This window comes from Carex rostrata, chromosome 20 (assembly GCF_964058835.1).
Source record: "Carex rostrata chromosome 20, lpCarRost1.2, whole genome shotgun sequence".
In the NCBI taxonomy this organism is placed as follows: Eukaryota; Viridiplantae; Streptophyta; class Magnoliopsida; order Poales; family Cyperaceae; genus Carex; species Carex rostrata.
The window spans coordinates 1,255,870-1,269,489 of NC_135937.1; the positions used below are offsets into that span (position 1 = coordinate 1,255,870).

The following is a 13,620-nucleotide window of genomic DNA, read 5'->3' on the forward strand; positions in this document are numbered from 1 at the left end:
CGTATCAGCAGTGCCATATTTAAATATTTAAAACTTTTAGTAGTAGGAAATGTTTTAAAAAATCAACTGATAAAATCGGATATTCAGATAGGTTCTAGCTTTTGATAAAAACGAATGGAGGATAAACCATAAGAACTTGCGTATAAATTTGGCCATGAATGAGAAAAGGGAACATGCTTATTGTTACTTAGGAGGATCAGAAGAACTGGTAGTGCAAATGAGGAAAAAGATCTCTCTAATTATTACCAGAACACTAACCTATGTGCAAATGAGGAAAAAGATCACTCTAATTTTTGCATGATTTGATTTGTTTCTAATTGTACGAGAGAAACAAAGAGATCTCGATAATTTAAGGAATCTTATTGAACCGTTTATTTTTTTTTTTGCTAAACGGTTACTGGATTTTTATTCAAAAATCGGTTAAGTAGCCCTGTTTTGAACAGTTCCTATGCCCAGAGCCCCAGAGGCCAGAGCCCAGTTCTTCTTATCCGAAAACCGGTCTATTCAAAGAATCAAACCGGAAGTCTCCAGACCCTTTCCCGGTCAAACAGTCCGGTCCGATTTTGGTAAGTTTGGATCCTTTGCCTTAAAAAAAAACCTATGTGCAGTTGTAGGCAAAACCTGTGCTATTTCGCATAACTTTCTCTCTCCTTCATTTCCCCGCGCCATTTCTCTCTTCCCTTTCCCTCCCAACTCCCAAACCCTAAAAAAGAAAAAAAAAAGAAAAAAAAAATAAACCTCTTTATCTAACACTGAAGCCACCATGCCGAAGGACGACGAAGAGATGCGCGCCGAGATTGAAGAGCGGCTAATAAACGAGGAGTACAAGATCTGGAAGAAGAACACGCCGTTTTTGTACGATCTAGTGGTGACGCATGCTCTAGAGTGGCCGTCTCTGACCGTGCAGTGGTTGCCTGACCGGGATGAGCCGGCGGGTAAGGACTACTCGGTTCAGAAGATGGTGCTAGGGACCCACACTTCAGATAATGAACCCAATTATTTAATGCTGGCCCAGGTCCAGCTTCCCGTGGAGGATGCTGAGGGGGATGCGCGACAATACGAGGATGAGCATGGCGAGATTGGAGGGTTTGGGTGCGCCACTGGAAAGGTACTGAAAATTTAGGTTTAGGGTTTTGGAATTTTGGGTTAGTTTTGTTTCAATTGCCAATGAAATTAATCTATATCGTGCAGTGGGATTTAGATTAACTTTGTTCTAGATGTAGACTGTCGGTTAGTTTTAGTATCTGGTATGTAATATGCTTAATTTGTGATTATACCTTAATTTTTGTTTCTATTTTTGTTTTTGTCCCCCCTCCAATAAATCTGTTAAGTACTGAGATCTTTGCATGGGTTCTTCTACAAGGCTTTACAATTTTTGTTGAATCCTTTTAAATTTTAGCATGGTTAGGTTTCCTCCTTTCAAAAAGATTTACCGGCAACCTGAATAAAGCTCAAGGCACTTCATCATTCTTTATATTATTTAAAGAACACTCCTTTGTTTTGAACAGCCTAAACATACTACCAAAGTTTGGTGTTCCAATTTTTTTTTAGAAGGAAGATTATTTTGTAAGCCAGCCAATCAGCACTAAGGTTCTTCTGTTGAACATAAGTAGGGCCCCACTAAGACAGCATTGCTAAGACAAATTCGACGTTCTTCTGGATACAGGTGCAAATAATCCAACAAATAAACCATGATGGGGAAGTGAACCGGGCACGGTACATGCCTCAAAACCAATTCATAATTGCAACAAAAACTGTCAGTGCTGAGGTATATGTGTTCGACTACAGTAAGCACCCCTCTAAGCCACCACTAGATGGCACATGCAACCCAGATTTGAGGCTCAGAGGCCATAGCTCAGAGGGGTATGGCCTCTCTTGGAGCGTTTTTAAGGATGGACATTTATTGAGTGGCTCCGACGATGCTCAGATTTGTATGTGGGATATCAAGGGGAATAGTAAGAACAAAACCCTTGATGCTCTTCAGATTTTTAAGGTTTGTTCTTCTCTCATTGCTTTCTATTTTGTTTTGTTTCCTGATTAATAGTGGAGGCTTTATTATGATCGATTGAAAATGATTTGATGATTAAATAGGGATATTTAGCAAAAGGGAGTATTGGGAAAAAGTCTAAGCTAGCAAAGAGAAAATAATAAAAGAAAGCTTGTTTATCTGGTTTAGTACTGGTATAACAAACTAAATTTTTACTATACAGGCCTATCCTGATATCCTTATTATTATGCACTCTTACGGTTATCTAAAATTTGTAATATATTTGCACCAGCGTAGTTCTATTGCTACTAAGAGAAGTCACAGATTAAACCCAAATGCTCTGTGAATTCTTAATTCAACAGAACGCTACTGGGGATAAAGGTGCTTGGCACGTGCAAATAAAACTGAGGCTTGATTTAGTCCAACTATGCCTCAGTTTTCCTAAATTAAACCAAATTGAGTCGCAACTTTTTTGCCAAAAAATTCTCAATTGTACCCCAGATTAACACAACCGAATCTCTATTGATCTAATAACGATGAGTCTGTGCTTTGTGCTGTCTTAGTATCATGAAGGGGTGGTAGAAGATGTGGCATGGCACCTTAGGCATGAATACTTGTTTGGGTCAGTTGGTGATGATCACCACCTGCTCATCTGGGACTTGCGCTCTCGCAGCCAACAGCCTGTTGAGAAGGTCGTTGCTCACCAAGGTGAGGTATGTGCCTATTTCTACTTCCCTGCTTTGAAAAAAGCTTTTACACTTTTTTTCTCTTTTCCTAAGGTCTACATCTATATGTTAATTTCTATGTTTGCATGAACTGGTTAAGCAGTCGTCTGGATGGGTTATGTAGTCATATGGAGGCATTGGGTCATGTAGTCACCTGGATGTGTTATGTAGTAATCTGAAAGGAGTAATATATGTTAATTTCTAAGTTTGCATGAGTTGGGGGTCATTTAGTTGGTTGGATGGTTGGTATGGTAATGTCAGGATGATTTAGTCTTTCTTGTGTTTACTTAACCTTCATTTGAATGGTTGGGTGTATTTTTCCAAACAGCCGAAACAAGTATGTTACTGATGCAATGCAACAAGGAGAACTACTGGTTGCTGTTGTAATTCTAATATGATTATTGGTGCATGGAACATGCTATATAGTATTTACTTGTTACAACAGTTATTTGTTCTTCTATTTCTCTAGGTGAATTGCTTGGCATTCAATCCATTCAATGAGTGGGTTGTGGCAACAGGATCAACTGACAAAACAGTCAAGTTGTTTGATCTGCGTAAAATTAGCACAGCTCTGCACACTTTTGACTGTCATAAGTAAGTCTTATCTGTTCACACTTGATTATCTATTAAGAGCATCATACTCAGAAAATAACATGCAGTGCTTATAAACCACACACATTATGTGTAAAATTTTATTTCATTTTTGAAGAAACCTCAAAAAGGTGGATGAATTTTCTTTTTTGGGTGCATGACTATTTTTCGTGCTTTCAATGAACATATATAATTCTATAGTTTTGCTGGGGCCACAACACCTTTACAACCCTTTTATTTTCCAATGAGGTGAAAATAGCAAACTTCTAGATAGTAATTGAATGTATTGTCATGTTTAGAGAGGACGTATTCCAAGTAGGATGGAGCCCCAAGAATGAAACAATACTTGCATCTTGTTGTCTCGGCCGGAGGCTTATGGTCTGGGATCTTAGCAGGTGAATATCCATCTTCTTGCTCTTTTTTTTTCCTTGAGATATAATAGTTGGATCCAAATGAGAAGTAAATAAGACAAATTCTTGTAAATTATCCTAATAATTTGTATATTTTTCCAATGATTGCAATTGATACGAGGCTCCTTCAGTCACTCAAGAAAATTATGTAACTGTCAATATTTAGCAATGTACCTTCCTATCACATACTTGCACTAATCAAACAGTTTGGTTTTACTTGCAAGTGCCTCAATTTACCTTGTTCATTATTACTCCAGTTAACTTCTTAGAATTATTAGCAACAGTTCATTAGTATAATACTGAAACTGGTGTTTGCTTTTGAAGTTTGTTCTTCAAAGAAAACTCGATTAATAATTTACAATTGTTTCATCTGAATGTCATAAAAAGAATTGATGCGGAGCAAACACCAGAGGATGCAGAGGATGGTCCCCCTGAGCTGCTATTCATCCACGGGGGCCACACAAGCAAGATCTCTGACTTCTCGTGGAACCCATGCGAGGACTGGGTCATCGCCAGCGTGGCCGAAGACAACATCCTTCAGATATGGCAGATGGCTGAGAACATATACCATGATGATGAGGATGAATTGCCAGCTGATGAATCTGCCAAAGGCTCTTAGCTTTCACCAATGGATTTTCTGTACCTCAATAGTTTGTTTACATACCTGCTGTAGGTTGATCGTGCTGTCTGCTTATTATTTTTATTTTATTACTTGTGGTGCCTAAGTTTTTGCATTTCTTCGTAGCAATCTTGGAAACTGGTCATGTATTCCGGTTTTACTTTAGTGAGGTGCTTGAATGAGTCGGAATGCGCGAGGATAGTTATTATGGTGTTTATGACCTTGAGTTTGAAATGCAGATGCTTTGTTTCTGCCTGGTAGGATCTGCTGCTGGTATCTGTTTTGCTTAATTTTGTAGGCGAATTTCATTCTCTATCAATCTAATTATGTTCCTAATTCTAGTTGAAGCAATTTTGTTGGATAATTTTTATAAATGGCCTTGCTATCGCTTATTGAATGAAATATAACCGCCAATGACCTGCTACTTTCAAAGAAAAAAAAAAACTACTATAGAAATCAATTATTTTGTCAAGAATTATTTAATACTGCCAAAATCATAAACATTATTAAGTTAGACTGCAAGAATTGCTATATTTACTATTTGTTTTTAGACCGGGTTAGTGAATAGCTAAAGCAAGTTGCAGAACATCAAATACCTAGTGGACTATGATGTTAGAATAATCCAAGTAGAATCATCTTAATTTGAATCTGAAGAGCGCTCGAGGTTCAACATAAATTCTCTTGGAAAGCATGCGAAGAGCGCTCGAGTTGTACCAATTTAGGTTGTCGTTTCCATGGATTGCATTTTACCTTTGTAAGTTTTTTTTTTTTTTGAATAAAGTGGGAGTGACCCACCTGTTTCATTAGCTGAAACAAATATTAGTTATTACAAAAGCAATGGATAAATCCATTGGATACAAAATATAACGAAAAATAGAACATGCCCATAAGAGATCTAAGAGATCATCTTAGGTACCTAATCAGCAAGTAAGAAAGTAGCATATTAGGAAATCCTGACTAATAAGGAGCAAGACAAAATACACAACATAACAAAGTACAGTATCAATTATTACAATTAGGACAATCCCAAGAATCAGAAGTAACCGATGCAGAACCAGAAGAGTCAGAATCAGAGGAGATTGGTATGGCAGCACTATCAAGAACTGCAATATCATCTAAATCTCTAAAATAGGCAGACAAATCAAATTCTTCTCCAAGTTCTGGCTCTCCCTCGGATGCTTGCTGGAAGCTTCCCCTTTCCGGGGTACTTGTAGTGGACAGGTAAAGTGCGCTGTCCATCTGAGCCAAAAAGGAAATATCCATAGGTAGAATTAAAGTTAGTTTAAAAAAAATGTTATCGTGTTTAACTTTACACCAATAAGAGGCAAGAGCAATAATAGCAGTTCCTATACTCGCAAGAGATGGAATAGATGAACCGTTAAAACAAATTTTGTTTCTTGTCAACCAAACAACCCAAAGGGTAGCAGCTCTTACAAGTTCTACAAGTAATGTATCTTTTAGAGGGATGCAAGCATCAATAAGCCATAAATCTTCTAATGTATCACAATTAAATACAAAGTCATTATGAGTAGCAATCCATGACCAAATAGAAGATATAAAAGAACAGGTGACGAACAAATGATTACTCGATTCTGGTAAACCACAGAAAGGGCAAGAAATGTCTCCTTGCCACCCCTTGGTAATTAAGTTGCATTTAGTTAAAACTCTATCTTGTCTAAGTAGCCAAAGTAAAATTTTAATTTTGAGGGGTATATTAGATTTCCAAACAGAATCATAAAGTTTACTTAGGATACCCCCAAAACCTAACCAGAGATAAAGAGAATGTACAGTAAAGAGGCCTGAGTTAGTCCATCTCCAAGTAATAAGATCTGGGTTATGTGCAAGTATAGGGATGGTACTAAAATTAGTTTGTAAACTATGCCATTCAGATAGAGAAAGACCAGTGAGTTGCCTATTAAAATGTAAATTGAGAGAGTTAGTAGCAAAGGCCGAGGCAACAGTAATAGTTGGATCAGCAACAACTTTGAACAAATTAGGGTATAAACAATATAAAGCACATTCACCATGCCATCTATCAAGCCAAAATGAAGTATCACTACCATTGCCAATTATTTTACCTTTGTAAGTTGTAACAGTAAAATTTTACATCATAATTCTCTCTTCTATTATTCCTTCATTTTCTTTTGCCTATCACACAATTTGTTCTTATAGGTTCAGAGAATGGCTGGATCAAACATGTCAGCACGGGACTCTGCGGCCCTCTTTGTTTACAGCACAGATTTAATATGACCATATCCCTGAGGCATTGAAGCATCTCTGTTGACTGTTGTACTATGTCAGAACTCAGAAGTTTCGCCTAACGGCCTAAGTCGCCTTTCAAGAATTTATAGTGGCATGTTTGCTCGGGCAGCAAAATATTAGTATATGAATATTACTTTTTGACTCTTAATGCATTCTGTCGTCTTGCTGAAACCAGCCTTCCAAATGAAGTCGCCTTTATACTTTGTCACTGTTTAATTGCATGTCCGTACAACGTCTCCTATTATATTATTTGATAGGTAGTTTTTAAAAATTGAAGCCATTTGTTTCTTTCATTAAAAATAACTTAATAATTTTAAGATCAACCAAGTAAAACATAATATACTCCATACATATTATAAATTTTGAAAAAATTATAATTAGAAGCATGTTTTACCGTTCATTAAGCGACAGAAATTTTTTAATGGTACATATTTATTATTTTAGAATTGCATGAAATTAATACACAACCACTCAACCAGTACATAAAGGAAAAAAAAACAAACATGTCTATATTTTTTTTTCCTAATTTTATTTTATTTTTGACATGTCTGAAAAGATATTGTTAAGGTTATCAACATAAGGTGTTGTTAAAATATCACACAATATTATTACATAGCAGGATAAAGAAAAACAAAATCACAATTTTGAAGAGAATCGTTTGATTAATTATGAAATTTGGATCCCGTAAGAATTCCTTGGCAATACTAAATGGATTAGAGGGACATTTCAAATGACCTCTGACTACTGCATGCATTTTTAGCCTAGCACTATAGGAAATTTTTTATGTTACCAAACCATATCAAGCAGATAATTTTCATCAGCTCAAGCATGGAAAAGTTGCTTATAATTACAAACGAAGAGCAGGCATCCATCTAACGGATACAAAATTTAGAGTGTTAGTGATAATATCACTGCATATTGCCCCTCAAATTTATCCACATCACATCACAGGTGGTAAATAAAAAAAATATGAAATCAATGAAATCAATGACACTCAATATAAAAATCAATGTACATCCTATATCAATATATCATACAAATTCTAACAGCATGAGTTTATTTAGTTCCGACAGTGTCTTCTCTAAGCCTTGTTCTTGGGTTAGCATCCTTCTATTCTACAACTGGCTAAGTTTAAGCTAGCCACGGATAAACCAATACAAGGTTTTCAAACAAATTCACTGGAACTGATCTAATGATGGTAAAATGTCACCAAATCAGCATGTGCTTCACTTTCTTCACTTTTCCCTCAAACAGCCGCCAGGCAACAAAAATTTAAACCTCTCAGCATTACTAAGTAAATATGCTGGCAAATTTACGGCAGAACCTGACTTCGGTATCGGCCCAATTTTCATCAATAACTCCCTAAAAGAATATTCTTCTGGCAACATATTGAACAAATCTCCACCTTCACAGATAATCCTCTGTATCCTCTTCGGGTCAAGGTAGGTTCTCTTCCGAACCCGATCAGCATGGCTATATGCTGTCATCTTGAAAATGAAATCCTCAATCGTCCTAAAACAGAAACTGCAGTGCCACCCAGCATCCGAAAGCAAAAAATCAGTCTGGCGTGAGTGCCGGTACCGTGTATTGTTATGGTACACATGTGCCGTCGCCCTCCAACTACTATAATCAACTGGAAACTCAAAGGAATACACGTAGTGCTTTAGTTCTAAGTGCATTACCGGTGGTATACCATCACACCATTTTAACAACTGTAGGGTTTCAGGGCTGGGTATTTCATCAGTATCTGCCATGATAACTATGTCGCCAGGTTTGATACCAGAACGGTGGAGGAGTGAGTTCAGGGCTGTACGGTGAATCGCCTCAAGCCGAAATGGGTCCCCCCTTTGGTAATACGGGCTGGAAGTGATAGGTAATATTTCATATATAATCTTGTGAGATGCAAAACGGGATATGTTGGAGAAAAAGTACAAGGGTTTGGGACGGCCAGTGAAGGTAGAGTTGGATTCTAAAATAAGGAACCGGTCCACATAGGGGGACATCTCGGAGAGGCGAATCTCAAGCAAGTCGAGCTCATTACTAAAGAGTATGGCATCATAGATGAGGCGAGGGGAGGGGAGAACAGACCAGCCATGGAGCCCGCAGAGCTGAGAGACAGAGAGGTTTTGAGAGAAGAAATGGGGAAGATGGATGAAGGGGCGAGGTGGTGTGTCCCAAAGGGGGCGAAGGAGGTAGGTCAGGTGGCGGTGAGAGAAGGGAAGCGGGTAGAGAGAGAAGGTGAGAAGAGAGAAAGGGAGAAGTAGTAAAAGGAGAAGAGGATTGAAGGGGAGGTTAGGGGGTCTTGTGGTTTTGGAGGGAGTGGAGGGAGGAGAGATGGTTTTGGCCATCGCTTGGTAGGGTTTAATGGTGTTAGGGGCAATGTAACCGAACTTGGTCACCTGGAATGGTAAATAAAAATTAACACAGAACTAGTTTGTCATGCTGAAGTACAAATAATAAGATATATTTTTAATTATGACAATGACAATGCCCAAGGCTTGCCATAAGTAAATTTTTTAATTACAAGCTCTAATTTTTTCCAGTCGCTCTGAGCTTGGGATAATTTGGTACCAACATACCTATTAGCTGGTACTGTTTCAACAATAACAGCATCTTAAAAGCCATAACATCTTAAATTAGCTGAAACCATGCAGTTCAAATTAAGAAGAATTAAACCTCCAATTGATTCGGGTAACATAGGAGAAGATACAGCATTCGGTAACAAATTATTCTTCGGTGGTTTTGACCATTGCTTGATAGACTTTACATTAGGGTAGTATGAGGGTATAAACATAACTCGGTGATGAATGCTTAAAACTGAAATAGGCTCATTTGGTATCAAATTGTTTCCCTATGGTTGGTCTTTGCTATATTTCTTATTGCATAAGCAAGCACCTTCAACTTAACATAGGCACACGAAAATGCCACATTTTCTAACTTTTATAGCAAGTTAAAGAATGCATACCATCTTTTAGCAACTAGTAGAGATAACGGCTAAAAGATTATCGATGCCTCATTCATTAATGCAGATATCAAGATTGAAATAATTACAATGTGTTAAGCTAAATAGGTTGCTACTACAATGGAATTTCAAAATTGGAGCAGAAAAGAGTGATATTGTCAAATTCGCAGTAAACATAAATGACAATTGGAATGCATTGATATTGATGCATAATAAGTTTCTATGGATTGGTTTGAAATATTAATAGTGTCAATATACGTATATTTATTTATTTATATATCTAAACAACTCGCACCAGTTTGAAAATTCGAAGAATGCCCTCCAAAAATTTCACAATCCCTAAAGACACATAAACCAAGAATATTCTTCCTCTGTGAGCAATTGGCACATAAAGACCAAATTTCTTGTTCAAAAATTAAAACAATGAAAAACTTTGATAGAAAATTAAACTGAAGATAAGCTGAATGATAAGAAAAATAAACAGATACATACCGCGAAATTTCAAATTCTCTCATCATGAAATACCCCAGCATCATCAATTTATCCCGTCACTTGTCTTTCTTTCGGCTCTTCTCATTTTTATTTGTTCCCTCGATACCTTGTTAAACAATGGGGGTTTCTTGAATCGACTTCCTCTTTCCACCTCCTTTTTATTCTTATGGATTTTTTCTCTTGAATCAGTCAGAAATAAAAAGAAAATAGGTGAGGAGGTGAGGGGCTTAGGAGAGGGAGAAAGGTGGCTCTCTCTATTCTTAGTTCATTCTTCATTTATTCCTTGCGCTAGATTTTACGCGTTTTATGCAACGTGGTCAAATCTGTGAAGAAGTAAAAAGGATCGACTTTTTCAATAACTTCGCAGTATTCTTCTTAAATTTAGATAAGTACATATAATTATATTATCTTTTTATTATTAATAATAAGTAAGAAGAAAAAATCAACAAATAAAAGCTCTTGTCAGAAGATATTTACAGGGAAGGATTAATGCATGAGATCACAGAATATCTTACTATCCTTTATTTAATGGAATTGACCGATTATTAATGGATTATCGACGAAGAAAGAGAAAAACTGAATAAGAATAGAGAAAAAGGAAAAAGACATTCCAGTAAACCCCTGAGGTTCCCTTTCTTGGAATTCGTGACCACGTGTCTAGCACGTGACTGACCAGCTCTGCGTTACTGTGAATTGTGCAAGTGTGCTTCCGTTGTTAGTTTCTTGTGGTACTATCTCTGTAGAAATCTGTGTCGCACATATTTATGCATACAGTATTTTTTTTTTTTGAGAGAATATGCATACAGTATTGGTAGAGGTTGAGTTATACGACTTTTTAATATTAAAAAAAAAACTATATTTAAATTTGAAACATGTGATCTTTTTTGTACATAAGATATTGTCTTTGCCCAAGATTAAAAATATCGAATTATCAAACTTTTTTTTTCTTTTTCTTTGTCGCAAATCTCAATATGACGTTTGCGTTTAATAATATCTTATACATAATAACGAAGCAAATAGAACTTTGGAAGTTAAAATTATAGTAATTTTTTAGTTCATTTAATTTTATCAACGAAATAACGGTTTCTATACCACAATTTTTTATGTGCCGCTGAAAGTCATAACTCCGGCCTACGGGTCACGATATCAACCCCAAAAAAAAAAAAAAATCACAGCTTCACTTTTTATTTATATTTTAAAATTTGAAAAAAAAAATATCAAATTCAAATCTTTGCTCTTTCTTTTTTATGAGGGGAATCCACCTAAAATTATATTAACTGATATTTCATTTTATACTAAAATAAACACATTATTTTTTGTCATAGTTAATTAGATTCAATCGTTTATTGGAAAATAAATGCATTGAATGTCTAGTATAAAATGAGTTAAAAAAAAATCATCAGATTTTACGTTTACTTAATCTTCTTTTGTAAAACATACCATTTAAAATTTGATATTTGAATTTGAAATATTGAAATACAAAAATTTGGTATTGAAAACCTCTCTAGTAACAATGATGAACATAATTAGTTTGGAAGTGATCCCTAAAGTAATATCTTAATCTAGGTGTATGACTATATCGTACAGACCGATCAATATTACTATAAGCATAAACAGGAGAGTCGCCTACAATCATTACGCCATATAAATTATAATAATTTCTTGGTAGGGTTAATTTTCTAGATACCCTTCAAAATAACTTTAATTTCTTATTTACCCCTTAAGTCTTAAATTTATCTTATTTATCCCTTAACTCTTACCATAGTTTCTTATTTACCCATCACTTGACCAATTCTATATTATTCCTTTTTAAATTATAAAAAAACTCTTGATTCAACTTTGATTAAAAATAAAAAACAGTTTTTCCCTTCTCTTTTATTTCTGAAAATGTTGCCAACAACAGAACCGATTTGGCTCTTTGCAAAACACCTGGTTCGCTATTATCGGAAATGGGATACTAAGGAGGAACCATTAAAAGGTACATGTGGCCTTGTTATGAAATTCAACATCAATCACCTCACTACAGATGTCACTATATCACTTTCATGCCGTTTGCCGCTAAATAGAGTAAGGGGCCTGTTGCAGCTGCACAATAACTTTTCATCTATAATTTTGCTTATTAATTTTCTGCTGAGTATAGTTTAATCCCTGTGTTATTCTTTTAGTCCAGGTATATTTGATCTCAATAGACTTCTCCGATAAAGTACCATTTCGACTCAGACACCAGTCAGTTAAGATAATCGTTAATTCGTTACCTTGATTAGAGTACCAGTAGATAAAAAAATTCAACTGAGATTAGTATAGGTATAGTATCATAATGCATTGGATTTTTTTGGGGAGCATATTGCTGAGTGGTGCTTAATTTATACACATTAATAAAGATTTCAACTTCTCTGGCCTCAAATGTATCAAGTAATTACATACAAGAGTCTTAAAATTCTAAAAATAATCCTTAATATCTCCCATCCTTAATATATAGCATTTTAACATTGATAATGTATTTCAGTATTTAATGTATTTTAGCATTTTAGCATTTTAACAATTCTCCGAATCAAGCTTATACTGTGATAATGTATTTCAGTATTTAATGGTAAAGTATGAGGTCTAGGACCATGTAAACGTTGATTAATTTATAAAGATATTTACAATTACTAAATAAAAAAAACTTGACAGAAATTATTACCTCTCTCTTATGAATAATCCTATTGATCAATTATAAACTCTATAATGTTGCTTTATCATAAGAGAATCTAAAAAGGAAAAGAACAACGTAGGTAAGAAACGGGAAAATTTTCACTTCATTAATTTTTCTTTCATCATATTATCAAGATAAGAAAAGAAAAGAAACAAGCATTCAGATTAAGAAGAGAAACAAAGAAGGGGATGAATTGTTTTCACTATCTTCTTCTGTTGTAAATGTATTAGCTAGCGATCTTTTATTATTTTTAATAAAATTGAAGAAAAGAAAAGTGACAAAGGAGCAGCTACGGAGAGAGAGGGAGGGGGGGGGGGGGGAGAGAGATAGCAGGTGCAAAGAGGGGAGAATGAGAACAACATGTAGTGAAGGGTAAGACTGTCTTTTATTTTTTAATCAAAGTTGAATTAAGAGTTTTTTATAATTTAGCTAGGGATAATATAGAATTAGTTAAGTGGTGGGTAAATAAGAAACTATTGTAAGAGTTAAGGGATAAATAAGATAAATTTAAGACTTGAGGGGTAAATAAGAAATTGAAGTTGTTTTGAAGGGTATCTAGAAAATTAACCCTTTCTTGGTAAATATAATGAGGATGATCAAGCATTTATTTATTTTATATAGATAGTGAACATATTTATGATCAAGCATGCGCATTTATGTTATATAGGTTGCGAACATATTTGTGATCAATCATGCATTTAATTCATATAGATAGTGAACAACTGAACATCTTTATGTTGAAGTATGCATTTATTTCTAGGTAAACTATGCCTGTGAATAAGGAGTATAAAACTAATTAATCACGAAGACAAGACAATTAATAATGCCATAATGAAACTAAATGGGACAAATTATAAAGAAAATAAACTAATTAATC

The 13,620-nt window shown here is 35.2% G+C and overlaps 2 protein-coding genes across 2 annotated transcripts; one reads left to right on the forward strand and one right to left on the reverse strand.

The window, feature by feature from the left end:
- The first annotated feature begins 604 nt into the window (after positions 1-604).
- MSI1 (Transducin/WD40 repeat-like superfamily protein) lies at positions 605-4,668 on the forward strand. Its single transcript, XM_078322004.1, has 6 exons — positions 605-1,108; positions 1,667-1,993; positions 2,551-2,700; positions 3,182-3,306; positions 3,603-3,698; positions 4,101-4,668. The coding sequence occupies exons 1-6, from the start codon at positions 764-766 to the stop codon at positions 4,330-4,332; spliced, it is 1,275 nt and encodes a 424-aa protein (XP_078178130.1). The 5' UTR covers positions 605-763; the 3' UTR covers positions 4,333-4,668.
- A 2,896-nt stretch (positions 4,669-7,564) lies between these two features.
- LOC144572674 (uncharacterized) lies at positions 7,565-10,233 on the reverse strand. The gene is made up of 2 exons (XM_078322336.1): positions 10,049-10,233; positions 7,565-8,993 (listed from the first exon to the last, which is right to left on the reverse strand). Exon 2 carries the CDS (start codon positions 8,940-8,942, stop codon positions 7,830-7,832), a length of 1,113 nt encoding a protein of 370 aa, XP_078178462.1. The 5' UTR covers positions 8,943-8,993; positions 10,049-10,233; the 3' UTR covers positions 7,565-7,829.
- Positions 10,234-13,620: the final 3,387 nt, after the last annotated feature.